Source organism: Schistocerca cancellata, chromosome 7 (assembly GCF_023864275.1).
Source record: "Schistocerca cancellata isolate TAMUIC-IGC-003103 chromosome 7, iqSchCanc2.1, whole genome shotgun sequence".
Classification (NCBI taxonomy): domain Eukaryota; kingdom Metazoa; phylum Arthropoda; class Insecta; order Orthoptera; family Acrididae; genus Schistocerca; species Schistocerca cancellata.
Genome location: NC_064632.1, coordinates 310,163,530 through 310,181,897, shown reverse-complemented (window position 1 = coordinate 310,181,897; position 18,368 = coordinate 310,163,530). Strand labels below are relative to the sequence as shown.

General features: G+C 44.8%; 1 protein-coding gene across 1 annotated transcript in view; it reads left to right on the top strand.

The window, feature by feature from the left end:
• Positions 1 to 18,368, top strand: part of LOC126092746 (kinesin-like protein KIF26A) — a 481,728-nt gene that overhangs the window by 366,225 nt on the left and 97,135 nt on the right. The window contains exons 5-7 of the mRNA XM_049908472.1: positions 3,843 to 4,130; positions 8,947 to 9,040; positions 14,037 to 14,228. Coding sequence (XP_049764429.1) covers positions 3,843 to 4,130; positions 8,947 to 9,040; positions 14,037 to 14,228 — 574 coding nt within the window. The remainder of the gene's footprint in view (positions 1 to 3,842; positions 4,131 to 8,946; positions 9,041 to 14,036; positions 14,229 to 18,368) is intronic.

Below are 18,368 nucleotides of genomic sequence, written 5' to 3'. Positions count from 1 at the left end.
GTTGGTCATGTGCATATCGATTGTTTCGCTGCGACTCACTCGCATCGCATCCTCTTGTTACCGAAAACAGCAGCAAAGAAGGAACAATTCTTGAAACACGGTGTGCGCCCCCATTTTGCAAATTTGTAGAAAATAATCCCAGGAAGGCTCTCTTGCTAACCTCTACCAGAAATTATTCAGAAAATATCAGCGTTCTAAAAGTACCGATTTTTTACGGGATTGGCGCTCTTCCTCATAATTGATATGCACGGGTTTGATTTTGAGACATAATGCACTCAGTAACTACCATGTTTTTTTATTATTTGATCTTACATATTTCGACACTTTTAAAGTATGTTTCATGCATATATTCATGCATAGTAGGTGCAGATGCAAATCATCAGTATCTTTTCTCTCTGCAGAAGTTGTAATGAAGTTCAGCAGTTCGTTAAAAGATCTCTCGTTCATCATTAAAGAATTCCGATAGTCGTTTGACTTGTCTGAAACTTATGTTAGTATGACAGTGTATAGAACACATTCCAAGACATTATTTCGCTCATCGCCGTCCTCTTGCTCCTCTTTCTGCAGCACGCAGCGACTGCAGTCGCAATACGCGCAAGTTCTACATCACTGACCGCTACGTGTGCGCTACGAAGGCGAAGTACCAACTGACGCGTCTCGGGGTTAAACACTGCGCAGTGATATTACGACGTTCTTGACCTCGCACTTCCGCGCAAATTATTAACGCATTATTATTGTGCAATAAACATTGAGCGGTTGAGGCCACCTTCCGGGGGGACTCAACCCTAAGACTTCAATTTTTTCAAAAAGAAATTAATGGCTTCTTCACGTCTTCGGAGTGTTTACTCTTAGATTCCAAACGATTTTGCTGTATTTGGATTACAAGTACGCCTAACAAATATTTTAATATGGACTGCGCGAGGGGCTGTGGCATACTGACGGCTGCCAAAGTGGTCAACATAGCTCCTGTCTTATCAGAGACTTAGATCTAACGTACTACTGGCAAGATACTCTGACAAGACACAAAATGTAATGAAAGTTTGCGCATTGTCATTTGGTCTAAGTGTCTCAAAGAAAAAAAAAAGAAACGTAAGATACTTCTGGGTCTAGTAGAAGTTCCTTCTCAGGTGAATATGGGATATTTGCGGTCTGAAGAAAGCAGGAGCCCTGAAATGCCTGTAGCGTCATCACAGAAGAAGGTCTGCTTCTCTAGAGATAAACGACGGGTCAATCAGTCCACCAGATAGATGCTACCTGGAGAAGGAAAAATTCTAGAAAAATGATACCGTGTCCTTTATAGTACAAGAAAAAGAGGCCGTACAAGAGAAGAAGGTAATGGTGTGGTACTGGTGAATTTTAATGCTCTCATTTTCTAAAAAAAAAAAAAAAAGGTTAAAATCCATTTTCCTGTAGGTTTATTTTTCTAAGATCAATCCCAAATTTTTTCCTAAATATTAAGCAATCTGAATTAAATTTTTGCAAGAATTAGTCTTATGGTATTTGCATATATCTATGCACTAATATTACCAAAAAATGTAGTTTAGCTATTTCATTATCGCATTTATGAACCAATAATTAAAGAAAATTTAAGTCTGAAACTTGAAAGAAGTGCTGAATGTAAATTACGAGTAATAACATTTTTCTTAAAATGAATGAACAAAACTGTTGAACAATATCTTGTTAATGTACCTAAATATATGGAAAGTGAAAATTGAGGTCTGAGTACGAAAAGCTGGTTTTCAAAAATACCATTAAAACAATATTTAAAATTCAGAATTCAAAAACCGATGAAATCTGGACTTCAAAAATTGAGTACTCTCCTTAACATAGTCCTTGTGTGCACCCTCCCTGGCTTGTAACCTACTTTGCGCCTGAATGGTAGGCAGCCCGATGCTCTTCCATGTAGGGTGTGTCCTCATACCTTCTGGAGGACACAGCATGGCTTAAAGTTCATAAAAGCAAAATGACTTTAGGTTACAAGTGTTGGATAAAAGATAGAGCCAACACTGTTACCAGACTTTATTGACTGACGTTCACAATATTATATGTTTCAATACAATCGCCCCGCATCGCGATTGCCCCTGCGCGTCCATCTCTGTCGATGTCTAGCAGGGCCGCCCTGTGGCATGGATGATGTGTCTCTTGCGTTGTACTGCATGCCAAGAAGATCTTCCTTCATTTTTGCGAATATTTCGTAACCGCACGGACTCATATCGGGTGAACACGGTGGGTGTTGCAGTCTCCCATTACCACACTTGCAGGAGCTCCTTCACGGGGTTCGCTGTGTACCATTGTTCATTGTCCTGAAGGTTGAGGGAACGCAGCCCATCGGCGAGCTACATGCAACAGGAAGGCAAGGAGCTCAGTTGTCATGTTGTCCGGAGGCGGGAGGGGGAGGGGACGAAGGGGACAGCCCTGAATGGGACCGATTCTTGAATGACATTCCTGCCATCCCAAAACACTTTCAGCCGTCTCGCCACCACACGTTATGGTAATGCTGCATTACGACACGCCTCACGCAGTCCCTGAAAACATTGTTGTGGGCTCCGACCACAAGCCACTTCAATCTTGAACGACGCGTAGGGCGTTTTAACTGGTGTCCTACACTTTCAGACAGTACACACTGCAACTAAGTAAAACATAACCGTTGTCGCTCACTGCACTACTTCAACTGACCTTCTGCTATCAGCTACAGATATCACGCACGGCACTGAATGCACATTTTATGGCAGTGTTGCCACTACTTTTTATCCAGCCCTAGTATTTTTACATATTTTGAGAGACTGAGGTTACAACTTGACAGATTCTACATCTACATCCATACTCCGCAAGCCACCTGACGGTGTGTAGCGGAGGGTACGTTGAGTAGCTCTATCGGTTCTCCCTTCTATTCCAGTCTCGTATTGTTCGTGGAAAGAAAGATTGTCGGTATGCCTCTGTGTGGGCTCTAATCTCTCTAATTTTATCCTCATGGTCTCTTCGCGAGATATACATAGGTGGGAGCAATATACTGCTTGACTCCAAGGTGATGGTATGTTCTCGAAACTTAAACAAAAGCCCGTACCGAGCTACTGAGCGTCTCTCCTGCAGAGTCTTCCACCGGAGTTTATCTATCATCTCCGTAATGCTTTCGCAATTACTAAATGATCCTGTAACTAAATTCACTGCTCTCCGTTCCATCTTCTCTATCTTTTCTATAACCCTACCTGGTACAGATCCCACACCAGTGAGCAGTATTCAAGCAGTGGGCAAACAACCTACTTCCTTTGTTTTCGGACTGCATTTCCTTAGGATTCTTCCAATGAATCTCAGTCTGGCATCTGCTTTACCGACGATTAATTTTATATGGTCATTCCATTTTAAATCACTCCTAATGCCAACGCCAAGATAATTTACGGAATTAAGTGCTTCCAGTTGCTGACGTGCTATACTGTAGCTAAATGATAAGGGATCTTTCTTTCTATGTATTCCCAGCACATTAGACTTGTCTACATTGAGATTCAATTGCCATGCCCTGTACCATAAGTCAATTCGTTGCAGATCCTCCTGCATTTCAGTTCAATTTTGCATTGTTACAACCTCTCGATATATTACAGCATCATCCACAAAAAGCCTCAGTGAACTTCCGATGTTATCCACAAGGTCATTTATGTATATTGTGAATAGCAACGGTCCTACGACACTCTCCTGCGGCACACCTGAAATCACTCTTACTTCATAAGACTCCTCTCCATTGAGAATGACATGCTGCATTCTGTAACGCAGCTTCTCGTTAGTCCCACGAAGCTTAACCCCTTTGTGTAGCAGTGTACGTGTAGGCTGCGAACATGGTTGTGCCGCAGGTGAAGGTGCTGCTGCGGGTGCGCGGCGCGACAGTGGACGCGGCGGAGCCTGGGGGCGGCGTGGGTGGAGGCGGCGAGGCGGCCAGCGGGCAGGAGGGGTCCGCGTCTGCGTCCATCCTGGCGGTGGACCGGCGCAAGAAGCAGGTGGCGCTGCACAACCCGGGCGCGGCCGCGCTCGCCGGCGGCGTCACTCCAGGGGGACAGCAGCCACCGGACGACCGGCGGCCCGGCGTCTCGGCGCCCAAGATGTTCGCCTTCGACGGCATCTACTGCGACGATGACAGCCAGGTGGGTGAACAAGTAGCTCTGTGTCACAGAACCCACGAGTCAACAATAGTCTAGATCGCATTTGGGTCGATTACATCCCATAGAAAGCAGGTGTTGACAGATGTGAAAATTACCGAACTATCAGTTTGATAAGTCACAGCTGCAAAATACTAACGCGAATTCTTTACAGACGAATGGAAAAACTGGTAGAAGCCGACCTAGGGGAAGATCAGTTTGGATTCCGTAGAAATACTGGAACACGTGAGGCAATACCGACCCTCCGACTTATCTCAGATTAAGGAAAGGCAAACCTACGTTTATAGTATTTGTAGACTTAGAGAAAGCTTTTGACAATGTTGACTGGAATACTCTCTTTCAAATTCTAAAGGTGGCAAGAGTAAAATACAAGGAGCGAAAGGCTATTTACAATTTGTACAGAAACCAGATGGCAGTTATAAGAGCCGAGGGACATGAAAGGGAAGCAATGGTTGGGAAGGGAGTGAGACAGGGTTGTAGCCTCTCACCGATATTATTCAATATGTATATTCAGCAAGCGGTAAAGGAAACAAAAGGAAAAATTCATAGTAGCTATTAAAATCGATGGAGAAGAAAAAAAAAACTTTGAGGTTCGCCGATGACATTGTAATTCTGTCAGAGACAGCAAAGGATTTGGAAGAGCAGTTGAACGCACAGTGTCTTGAAAGGAGGATATAAGGTGAACCTCAACAAAAGCAAAACGAGGATAATGGAATGTAGTCGAATTAAGTCGCGTGATGCTGAGAGAATTAGATTAGGAAATGAGACACTTAAAGTAGTAAAGGAATTTTGCCATTTGAGGAGCAAAATAACTGATGATGGTCGAGGTAGAGAGGGCATAAAATGTAGACTGGCAATGGCAAGGAAAGCGTTTCTGAAGAAGAGAAATTTGTTGACATCGAGTATAGATTTAAATCTCAGGAAGTCGTTTCTGAAAGTATTTGTATGGAGTGTAGCCATGTATGGAAGTGAAACATGGACGATAAATAGTTTAGAGAAGAAGAGAATAGAAGCTTTCGAAATGTGGTGCTACAGAAGAATGCTGAAGATTAGATGGGTAGATCACATAACTAATGAGGAGGTGTTGAATAGGATTGGAGAGAAGAGAAATTTGTGGCACAACTTGACTAAAAGAAGGGATCGGTTGATAGGACATGTTCTGAGGCATCAAGGGATCACAAATTTAGTATTGGAAGTCAGCGTGGAGGGTAAAAATCGTAAAGACCAAGAGATGAATACACCAAGCAGATTTAGAAGGATGCAGGTTGCAGTAAGTACTGGGAGATGAAGAAGCTTGCGCAGGATAGAGTAGCATGGAGAGCTGCATCAAACCAGTCCCAGGACTGAAGACCACAAAAACAACAACAACAACTTTAGCTACAAACCACATAGCTGTATCTAGCTTAGTTCCATAGAAATAAATATTTGCAATCAGGAGAAGCCTTTATGCTCTCTCTGTAGATCGGTATGTCCCATACGGAAGGGGCAGGGAGATGCTGGGAGGATTAAAACTGGAATCTTTCGAGGAAAAGCATCGTTATCCTCGCAGAACGCTGTTGGATGAATTGAGAGAGGTTCAAATGGTTCAAATGGCTCTGAACACTATGGGACTAAACATCTGAGGTCATCAGTCCCCTAGAACTTAGAACTACGTAAACCTAACTAACCTAAGGACATCACACACATCCATGCCCGAGGCAGGATTCGAACCTGCGACCGTAGCAGTCGCGCGGTTCCAGACTGAAGCGCCTAGAACCGCTTATCGACACCTGCCGGCAGAAAAAATACGTCCCACAAAAAAGCAAAGAAGTAGTGTATAGAAGTTACTACATCCCAATCCTATGCATTTGAAACACAGATACTGAATAAAAGAAAGGTAAGCAGATTACAGGCTTGTGAAATGAAGCTCCTCAGAAGTAGGATAGAAACATAAAGGCTAAGATGATATGGAATGGAAAACAAGACGATTCCCAAGAACATGAAATAGAGATGCAAAGGAAACAATCAAGAGGGAGACCAAGAGATAGATGGCTGAAGAGTGTGGAGGAGTGTGTTGAAAAAAGAGGTGAGGACTGGACCAGAGTGAACAAAGAAAGATAGTATTTATTCATTTTACGTGTCCAGGACTTAGACACACGAACTAATTAAAATGAGACATTACGGATAAAATAATAGTACAGTAATACAAGATACTGAAAGCAATAATACAGCAAGACATATATGGTTTTCTCTTAGATGGACCACAAGCTCCAGAATTCCGCGGTTTTGATGGCCTTATTACTTGATGCATAAAGATCTTCTGTGGTAGTAAACGTGACTAGATGGCAAGGCTTATCTTCCAAACAGACCCAGCTTGGTACTGCAAACTGTTCAAGATCCTGATGGTGAGGAGAAGGAGGATATGTGCAGAGGCACAGAGACAATAATTTTTCCCTCTCTCAAAATGAGAATGGTATATGACAGAAAATCAGTAATACTGTTACAAAGTATCTTCCGCACAGTACAGTAGCTTGCGGAATATACACAGGGTGCTTTACATAGTGTTTTTCCCTGCAACTTACAGAACAATGTCTGGAAAGGAAAATGTATTTAGATGTTTACATTACATTTTCTGCAGTATTATGAACATATTTGTTTAGTTATTTTCCTAAGACAGCAATTTTTAAACAGAACATAACTTTTTCTATCGTATATGTTATATGTCTAAGCCAACTGTGCTCAAAACAGTTTACATCAGATCACTGTGCATTATAGTTACAGATTTAGAAGCGTTCGAAGTTTTAGGAGTGGACGCAACATGCTTTACATAAAGTTGCTGACGTCACGGAGCGACAGGTTTCCTCGAGATTGTATAATGAGTTCTTACACTACACCATACAGGGCGGTCGGAATGAAGAAACAAACGAGGTTCTGTCAGCCAGGATAAGAACGTGGAATAAACATAGAACACACGTACAACGAGTACTTTGACGTGTTGCTAGCGTTAGGCGAATGCACGATTTACTACGTCCCAGTTAACACCAGTAGTTCTTTTTTTGTGGGAACATGTAACGAATCATGCTTATGTACCGAACCCACAACCCCAGATGACTCCAAATAGTGCGTCGAGGAAGCTTGTTCCTCCGTGACGTCGGCAACTATATGGACAATACGTTGCGTCTATCAGTAAAAGTTTGAACGTTTCTAGCTCCCTACCTTAAATTCATGTAAATCTTATTCAAAGTAATTTGTACATACTTAACTAAAACAGGTACATAATAGAGAAATAATGTTTCTCTATTTTAAAAAAATAATAACTCATTCCTGTAGTTCTAGGGAAACAATTAAACACGCTACCTTTTTAACGCTGCAGAAAGTTCTCCTCGGTAATTGCGCGCTCAGCGAGACGGGTTCGATTCCCAGCCGGGTCAGAGATTTTCTTCGTTCAGGGACTGGGTGTTGTGTTGTCCTTACCTTCGTATCGGGGAACCGACACGAAAATCGCCTGAATGGCGTCACCTGACATGTCTAAGCCTAAATGACATTATACCAGGGAATGGCTTCAGCCTAATGAATATTCTGAGTTGTCGAAACACACTATCGTAGCGTCTACTATTGAGGTCGCTTCATGGACACGTCCCGGAAGTCGATAAAAAAAATCTTCGCAGAAATACTGACGTTTCTTACGATTACTTATGTACAAGGGGCGTTCAGTATGTAATGCAATACTTTTTTTCGGCAAATCTCGGTTGAAAAACTTCGGAATTCATTGTGGATCATTGTGGAATATTCCCGCTTCAGCTCCTATAGTTTCATGGAAGTTCCGATAGATGGAAGCGCCATACGTAGCCCTCAAAATGGGTTCTGCCAGGGAGGTGCGTTTCGAGCTGGCAGTTGACAGAAAGCCAGAGCATCACAGATATTCAGAGGCGATTGTAGAATGTCTGCGCAGACCTGACAGTGAACAAAAGCTCGGTGAGTCGTTGGTCGACGCTTCTGTCATCATCGCAACAAGATCAAGCAGACCTGTCCGATCTCCAGCATGCCGGCCGATCGCACACGGCTATGACTCCTACAATGTTAGAACGTGCAGATTTTGTCATTCGAGGTGATCGACGGATCACAACCAGACATGTCACTGCTCAAGTGGAGTCTCTGTTGGTAGGGCTGACAGCTCGTCCACCAGTTGGGTTGCCCAAAGGTGTGCAGCCCGGATCTCACACCTTTCTACTTTCATTTGTTCCGTCCAATGAAGGTGGCGCTCCACAGGAAGCAGTACGTGGATGATGGGGAAGTTAGTGATGCAGCAAGACGTTGGCTGCGACTCCGACCAGTAGAGCGGTACAATGCGGGCATATAAGTCTCCCAGTAGGGTGGCGTAAGGACGTCGCATTGAATGAAGACTATGTTAAAAATAAGATTTTGTAACCAAAAGATTGGGAAATAATATGGTGTATTGGAATCCTGAATAATACCGACCTGCTTTCACAAAAAAATGTTGCATTACTTATAGGACATCCCTCAAAAATAGGTAATGTTTTCGACTTTCCATATCTTTTTCTTTTAGTAAAAGTACCAAAACTTTGTTTGAAGATATATATAACTACTGTGAACGAGTTTCTGGCGTGGATGATAGTTTAGTCATTTTAACAGAAGTTTTTGTAGCTTAGACATTTACTTAGCGACTTTCGCCAGCTTGCTTCCTCAAAATTTTATGCGATGTGTAAATCCTAAAGTCTGCAAGAGAGCTTGGCGTACCAAATTTTGTGGGACGGTATCTGTCGGTATAACGCCTGTGATTGACCGCTGGTCTGTGTTGCAGAGCGAGGTGTGCTCCTGCGCCCTGACGGACGTGCTGCACGCTGTCATCAGCGGCTCCGATGGCTGCGTCTTCTGCTTCGGGCATTCCGGACTCGGTGAGTATTACTAGCTCCCTTACGGCACCACTGACCTCATCCGCGTACTTACCGAACCCACTCTTGGCGTTTCAGGCGCTATAAACACATATTTATCGTATTATTCTGAGGTTTTTTGGCGAAGCCTTGAATTAACTAGGCATAATATTTTATTAGTTCTCCAGGCCGCCATCTTCACCTAACAACCACTCCTGAGTATCTCCTAAGGGATATCAACGACATTTTTCATTTCATTCCACTCCTCTACCCCCAGTCCCCACGCCTGCATTGAATTTGGAGGGTCTCGCCTTGTAGCGTCCTATAGAAAGAATGACTTTACGTCACCGAAAATTACCATCAAGATCTTGTGGCAGCCGAATCAAAAGTAGGCATCATAAATGAAAAGTGCCATCATGTTTCGCATGTTTATTGATTCCGTTTTCTCAGGGTTGATGGGGAGATACAATAATTCACAAAGTAAGGTGATGTTGTTGCGGTGCAGTTGACGAGAGCGTCTTTTGATAAAAGAGATTCTTTTTTATCATTTGTTAAGCATAATAATCCGCCCTCAGCAAAACTGTCACACATTAGGAAAACGTGTAAGACGTATGGCCTACTCTACATTCTGCAGTATATTTTTATATATACGAGGTGTGACAAGAAAGTAATGAGACTGATTTTCTTTGCAACATGTCGCAACCCTGCAGGCTTACATAGGCTTAATATCTTTGACATTGGTCTATATCCTGCTACTAGTGCAAGTGGCACATATATGCAACTGCTCAGTCGTGAGTTGTGCTGTAATAAGTTAACACGTGTTTGTGTCTCTCAACGCGGAAATGGAACCGCATAATATTGCGCAACGGTATGTCATTTCTTTTGCGTTAAATTGGGTGAAAACGCGACGACAACATACGGTAAGCTTCAGAAGACTTTTGGAGAGGAGGTTATATCAAGAGCTCAAGTTTTTCTTTGGCATAAAATGTTTAGTGAAGGCAGAACGAATGTTGAAGATGAAGACCGCAGTGGACGACCATCAATCTCTTTGATTCCAAGGGAATTGTTCATAAAGAGTGGGTGCTTCCTGGACAAACAGTTAACCAATATTACTAAAAAGAAATTTTAGAAAGACTTCGTAAAACAGTTCTTGGTGTCCGTGCCAACATTGCTGACAATTGGATTCTGCATCACAATAATGCGCCATCCCATACTGCTCTGTCAGTACAGCAAGTCTTAACCTCAGAACAAATTTCGGTACTACCACAGCCAACTTATTCACCAGATATCGCTCCGTGCGACTTTTTTCTGTTTGCAAGAGTCAAAACGGGGGTCAAAGGACAACATTTTCAAACAACACAAGATGTCCAAAAAGCTGTGACGAGGTTCGTGGAGGATATTACAGAAGATGAGTTCCAGAAATGTTACCATCAATGGCAGAAGCGCTGGAAAAAGTGTGTGCAATCAGAAGGGAACTACTTTGAAACAGACAACATTGAACTTTACTGAAACGATAAGCAACATTTTTTTCACATCAGTCTCATTACTTCATTGTCGCACCTCGTATATATATATATATATTGCAACACATACTACTGTACAGTGTTATAAATGAATGTAACATAATACATTGTTGCTTTGTTATTAGGAAATACATCAGTAATTTCACTGAGTATAACAAAAAAGCCCAACATGGATTCCATAGCAAGTACTCCTACATCTGCTAACTGAGATGCCTTCGGCACAACTATAAAATAGTCTTGATGGAGGCAGGTAAGTCCATCGTGAAAGAGATCGTTGAGGCATAGTGCAATGGAAACCTCACTGCACGTGAAGTTCTGTGAAGCCAGATAATGGCCCGGGAAGCGCAACTGTTGATTACGTAAGAAGACTGCAGCAGCGAATTTGATTATATTCACATTGGGAATGCGCCTCGCAGCCAACACCAGTAATTTTAGCCCTAGGAGCTGCCCTGGCGTTGCACGAAGTCCAAATCGCTGTCGTGGGCAGAACCCGTTCGGCCTTAACGATGATCGGCGCCCGTGACAAATTTCGCGACGTATTGCTGCGCAGATTTATTAGGACGTGTGTATAGGTGGACCCTGATTTATTCTCAGCACTGAAAACTATTAAAACGAGTCTAAATGGAGAGTCGGCAGCCTCGCATTGGCCGCCAAGACTTTTCAGTATTCCAAAGCGAGGTCATATCCACAATTACCTGAGTATAGAAACAACTGACAGTATCGTAAATTATAAGTTGTTAGAATAACAACGAAAGACGATAATGCTTTTGTGATAATTTTATTTAAGACAGTGTATAACACAACGATACAGACGTATGTACTGCTTTCCATTTTCCTTCCTATGAACGCAGTCGCGGAATAAAGAAATTCATACACGCACTACGCCACTATCGAAGTTTAACGAATGTTACTATGCCATTATGAATTAAGAGAAAACAACGACATTAGCCGCATTTGGGCTTTGAAATACACTCCTGGAAATGGAAAAAAGAACACATTGACACCGGTGTGTCAGACCCACCATACTTGCTCCGGACACTGCGAGAGGGCTGTACAAGCAATGATCACACGCACGGCACAGCGGACACACCAGGAACCACGATGTTGGCCGTCTAATGGCGCTAGCTGCGCAGCATTTGTGCACCGCCGCCGGCCGCGGTGGTCTAGCGGTTCTAGGCGCGCAGTCCGGAACCGCGCGGCTGCTACGGTCGCAGGTTCGAATCCTGCCTCGGGCATGGATGTTTGTGATGTCCTTAGGTTAGTTAGGTTTAAGTAGTTCTAAGTTCTAGGGGACTGATGACCACAGATGTTAAGTCCCATAGTGCTCAGAGCCATTTGAACCATTTTTTTTTGTGCACCGCCGCCATCAGTGTCAGCCAGTTTGCCGTGGCATACGGAGCTCCATCGCAGTCTTTAACACTGGTAGCATGCCGCGACAGCGTGGACGTGAACCGTATGTGCAGTTGACGGACTTTGAACGAGGGCGTATAGTGGGCATGCGGGAGGCCGGGTGGACGTACCGCCGAATTGCTCAACACGTGGGGCGTGAGGTCTCCACAGTACATCGATGTTGTCGCCAGTGGTCGGCGGAAGGTGCACGTGCCCGTCGACCTGGGACCGGACCGCAGCGACGAACGGATGCACGCCAAGACCGTAGGATCCTACGCAGTGCCGTAGGGGACCGCACCGCCACTTCCCAGCAAATTAGGGACACTGTTGCTCCTGGGGTATCGGCGAGGACCATTCGCAACCGTCTCCATGAAGCTGGGCTACGGTCCCGCACACCGTTAGGCCGTCTTCCGCTCACGCCTCAACATCGTGCAGCCCGCCTCCAGTGGTGTCGCGACAGGCGTGAATGGAGGGACGAATGGAGACGTGTCGTCTTCAGCGATGAGAGTCGCTTCTGCCTTGGTGCCAATGATGGTCGTATGCGTGTTTGGCGCCGTGCAGGTGAGCGCCACAATCAGGACTGCATACGACCGAGGCACACAGGGCCAACACCCGGCATCATGCTGTGGGGAGCGATCTCCTACACTGGCCGTACACCACTGGTGATCGTCGAGGGGACACTGAATAGTGCACGGTACATCCAAACCATCATCGAACCCATCGTTCTACCATTCCTAGATCGGCAAGGGAACTTGCTGTTCCAACAGGACAATGCACGTCCGCATGTATCCCTTGCCACCCAACGTGCTCTAGAAGGTGTAAGTCAACTACCCTGGCCAGCAAGATCTCCGGATCTGTCCCCCATTGAGCATGTTTGGGACTGGATGAAGCGTCGTCTCACGCGGTCTGCACGTCCAGCACGAACGCTGGTCCAACTGAGGCGCCAGGTGGAAATGGCATGGCAAGCCGTTCCACAGGACTACATCCAGCATCTCTACGATCGTCTCCATGGGAGAATAGCAGCCTGCATTGCTGCGAAAGGTGGATATACACTGTACTAGTGCCGACATTGTGCATGCTCTGTTGCCTGTGTCTATGTGCCTGTGGTTCTGTCAGTGTGATCATGTGATGTATCTGACCCCAGGAATGTGTCAATAAAGTTTCCCCTTCCTGGGACAATGAATTCACGGTGTTCTTATTTCAATTTCCAGGAGTGTAAATCCGAAAACGATAACTGAAAATTTGTCCCGGACCGGGTCTCGAAACTGGAGTCCCCGCTTAGCGCGAGCGGTCGCCTCGATCGCCCCTGCTACTGTTTCGGACATTAAACATAAATAATTTATTGCAATCTGGACTGCTTTCTTTAAATTTTTGTGGTTGGTTTCAAAGAGTTTATGTCTTGTGATCAACTTCGCTTCGAAAATCAATTATGAAGTTATATGACCCTATTTTGTTTTGCTATTTGGGGAGCAAAATAACTGATGATGCTCGAAGTAGAGACGATATAAAATGTAGACTGGCAATGGCAAGGAAAGCGTTTCTGAAGAAGAGGAATTTGTTAACATCGAGTATAGATTTAAGTGTCAGGAAGTCGTTTCTGAAAGTATTTGCATGGAGTGTAGCCAAGTATGGAAGTGAAACATGGACGATAAATAGTATGGACAAGAAGAGAATAAAAGCTTTCGAAATGTGGTGCTACAGAAAAATGCTGAAGATTAGATGGGTAGATCACGTAACTAATGAGGAGGTATTGAATAGAATAGGGGAGAAGTTTGTGGCACAACTTGACAAGAAGAAGGGACCGGTTGGTAGGGCATGTTCTGAGGCATCAAGGGATCACAAATTTAGCATTGGAGGGCAGCGTGGAGGGTAAAAATCGGAGAGGGAGACCAAGAGGAATACAGTAAGCAGATTCAGAAGGATGTAGGTTGCAGTAGGTACTGGGAGATGAAGGAGCTTGCACAGGATAGATTAGCATGGAGAGCTGCATCAAACCAGTCTCAGGACTGAAGACCACAACAACAACAACAACATGACCATGTGGGAGTGTGTATGTGTGTGTGTCTGTGTACTGCAGACGAGCTAATTGAAAGTTGTTTTCCCGGCAGGCAAGTCGCGCACGATGGTGGGCAGCCCGGAGGACGCGCCCTCGCTGGGCGTCATCCCCTGCGCCATCTCGTGGCTGTTCCGCGCCATCGCCGAGCAGAAGCAGCGCAGCGGCGCCCGGTTCTCTGTACGCGTGTCGGCGCTGCAGCTGCACGACGACCGCGTCGCCGACCTCCTCGCCTCGCACGACACCTGTGAGTCTGCCGCCTGCCGCCTGTCCTGCTGCTCACACTGGGCGCTGCTCCTCTCTCTCCTCCCTGCTGTCGGTGCTTTGCTATCACTCCCACCAGTGCCTGACGTGTGCGCTGGGCAAGCCGAGAAACCGATACTGACGACTTCCCCCATCCAACCCCTTTTCGAGAACTGACGCAGATTATTCCAATATTATGCCCGCCTTTATATGAGTATGAAGGAACCATTTAGCTGTGTTTAAAGGTCTTGCATTCTTTGCTATCGATTTCACCGCTTCATTATGATGCCACTCTCTCCAGTGGGGGAGTAGGGTGATTACACCCCAACTAGCCTTTGAGGCTATCAAAGATATTTCCGCAAAAATTATTATTATTTAATCTATTTGTGATTTTATGTTTGTTGTAGGTGCGGACGATAAATATCAAAAAGACAGTGATGATATCACAGTACAAGGCTGTTGTCCATAAATTTTGCTGGTCGTAGTTACTAATACACTAAAGAACCAAAAAAACAAGTACATCTGCCTAATGTCGTGTAGGGCTCCCAAGAGCACGCAGAAGAGCCGCACCATGACGTGGAATTAACTCGACTAATGTCTGAAGTAGTGCTGGAGGGAACTGACACCGTGACTCCTGCAGGGCTGTCCATAAATACGTAGAGCATAAGGGGTATAGAACATTGCAAGGCATCCCAGATATGCTGGATAATGTTCATGTCTGGGGAGTTTGGTGGCCAGAGGAAGTGTTTAAACTCAGAAGAGTGCTCCTGGAGCCACTCTGTAGCAATTCTGGACGTGCGGAGTGTCGCATTATCCTGCTGGAATTGCCCAAGTCTGTCGGAATGCACAATGGACATGAATGGACGCAGGTGACCAGGCAGGATCCTTACGTACGTGTCACCTGTCAGAGTCGTATCTAAACGTGCGAGTAGTCCCATATCACTCCAACTGCACACGCCCCATACTAGTAAAGAGCCTCCACCCAGCTTGAACAGTCCCTTGCTGACATGCAGGGTCTATGGATTCATGAGGTTCTCTACATAACTGTACATGTCCATACTCTTGATACAATTTGAAACGAGACTCGTCCGACCAGGCAACACGTTTCCAGTCATCAACAGTCCAATGTCTATGTTGATGGGCCAAGGTGAGGCGTTCAGTTCTGTGTCGTGCAGTCATCAAGAGTAGACGAGCGGATGTTCGGCTCACAAAGCGCATATCGATGGTGTTTTGTTGAATGGTTCGCACACTGACACTTCTTGACCCAGCATTGAAATCTGCAGCAATTTGCGGATGGGTTGCACTTCTGATACGTTGAACGATTCTCTTCGGTCGTCGTCGGTCCCGTTCTTGCAGGATCTTTTTCCGGCCGCAGCGATGTCGTAGATTTGATGTTTTACCGCATTCCTGATATTCACGGTCCTACGGGAAAATCCCCATTTCATCGCTACCTCCTAGATGCTGTATCCCATCGTTCGTGCGCCGACTATAACACCACGTTCAACGTTGATAACCTGCCATTATGGCAGGAGTAACCGATGTAACAACAGCGCCAGACACTTGTCTTATATACGCGTTGCCGGCCGCAGCGCCGTACTCTGCCTGTTTACATTGTATTTGAATACGCATGCCTATACCAGTTTCTTTGGCGCTTCAGTGTAATTCTACAGTTGGTAATTTTCGCCAAGATGACGTTTTCCGTTCCATGGACCCTTATGTGCTTAGTTTGAACGGTTCTTCACGTGTGGATACACAATGGTGTCAGATAAGCGAGCCTAACCGTTCGAGGAAGGCAGTGCTAGCCTACCTAACTTTAGTTCCTAGACTCTCCCAAGTATAGAATTGAGCACTGTTAAGTTGACCATGAAAAGTAGACACTCAGGCAGTCGGCCGTTTTGTGCAGAATATCCACAGCAACGGCTGTACCTCATTCGGACCTGATTTCTTCTGCAGTATAGACGCGTTCTGTGGCTGGTACAGTCCATCTCCAGACTACATGCTCCTATCGTTTAGGTGCCACGTGCAGACAGGTAACTGAGTGCTGCAGGCACCTGGTGGCCATTGTAATGTTAGCAGTTAATCGGAAAATCAGTCCTCAGTCTAATTACTCGCTAGTTGCGACAATCTGACCATCTAAAATTAGGATGGGCTTTCATAATGGAAAAAGCCACCAGACCAACGACGCCTTCATGCAGCCACTAAGGTAAAGTACTATGTTCTACTGTTGTATTCGATCATTAGGCTGTTTCTCTTTTCCTCGCTATCAACTGTATGTACTATTTTAGCGACACGACACAAAAGTTGAAGAGGTTCTACTCATGTTTCTCGCTTTGTTAAGTGTCCTCTAAAAATCCATGTTTACATTTTTTTTTTGGCTAGCCGAGCAATGTATCTCGGTTCTGTGATCTCTTATGTTACTTCAAGGTACCTTTGCCACCGATTTTAGTGTCTCTTTATCTTGTATATCTTGTATGAATTCAATTACTGGCGTAATTGTGGTCTTACCTTTTTCAAACTATACCTGTTAAAAATAGTCTGCAGTTGATTATTATTTCAGAAGAGTTGTGCAACCCTCTTCTGTCCTTAATCTAGCGTTGCTTCCAATCTACTTGCTTGTTATCGTGCAGACAAGGGCGAAATACGCCTGTGGTAGGAATGAATCTGATGCTTTAGGAACGGTAAGTACAGGAAATGGGGTAATGTGTGCTCGCTTCCGAACAACACAACTGGGAACGGGATTTTACCTTCTCACCTATACAATATGATCAGCCCCATAAACATAGTAAATACATTCTTATCATATCTGTACACAGCGTGTGGTTTTCGGTTATGGCTGGGTGCATGCCCCTATGGTGCATATCACCAAACTCTGTTGACCAACAGAGTAATGCAAATGATCATGCAAATTAATTTACAACAGGGATACTGTCACGCAGCGGAAACATCTTATTTAAATGGATATTATTAGGGGTGGCCAAATTAAACGTGAAACCAGTGGGTACCACACCAATCAGTCATATCAATGGGAGGAGGGATCTTCAAGGAATGAATGGAAACAAAAATTTGGAAATCTGTGGTAAGGTCTTATGGGACCAAACTGCTGAGGTCATCGGCCCATAAGCTTACGCACTAGTTGATCTATCTTTAACTTACATTATGGACAACACATACCCATGCCCGTGGGAGGACTCGAACCTCCGACGGGGAGAGCCGCACGGACTGTGACAAGGCGCCTCAGACCGCGCGGCAATCCCGTGCGGCGAATGGAAACAAATCGTCACTAAAACAATCAGATTGATTACCTTTAAACTTGAAAAATATCCACTGATATATTAAACAGAACCATTGACAAAGGGACGAGGAATTGATCAAACACAGTTACGTTAATAATTCGCGGACGCGTCCAGTGACTGCGTAAGTTGTTTGTCAAATATTGATAGCACACGGAAAGATAGGAGCGAACACCGTAAGATTGCCAAAGTGCGCATTGAAAGCAACAAGCTATATCCATGGTTTTAAGATCGGGTAGTCATCTCCTGAAATCAGCAAGTTAACTTCAAATGTAAACGGCTACCGTGGATGCACCAAGCGCGTAGAGTGCGAGTATATAGAATGGCAGCAGCAGCGACTGGAGTTTTAGATTCAGCCGTCTCGTATTTAATACTCAAGTACAGATTTCCTTGTAGTGACAACAAGACTCATATCATCAGTTACCTCTCCTGTACTAGTAACAAGTTTACTCTACAAACACTTGACCGTGTGTGTACTCTGCAAAAGTCCAGACAGAAGTCCTCCTCCTTCTGGTCGCTCTGGGCCCTCTTTCGTCAGAGTAGAAATTCACCGGCCAGTGGGGGCAAAGATGCGAGTGCCATCCAGTGACACTCAAGTGAAGGCGTTAAACAATCTCCTACTCTTGTAGATTTTGTGGATTTTTTGCTATACTGGGCCAGTAGTGCTCTCGGTTGTGGCGGAAGACAAAATATCTCTCCCATTCTATGGCACAGTTGTGAAAAGAAACCATCAAATGCTCTGCACGTAAACACAGCGGAAAAGCACGGGTTCCGTAGACACAGGGAAAAAAGCGCATGGTCTCCAGAAAATATCGGTATGACCCATACAGAAAGCTGGATTCCAGAAATTTATA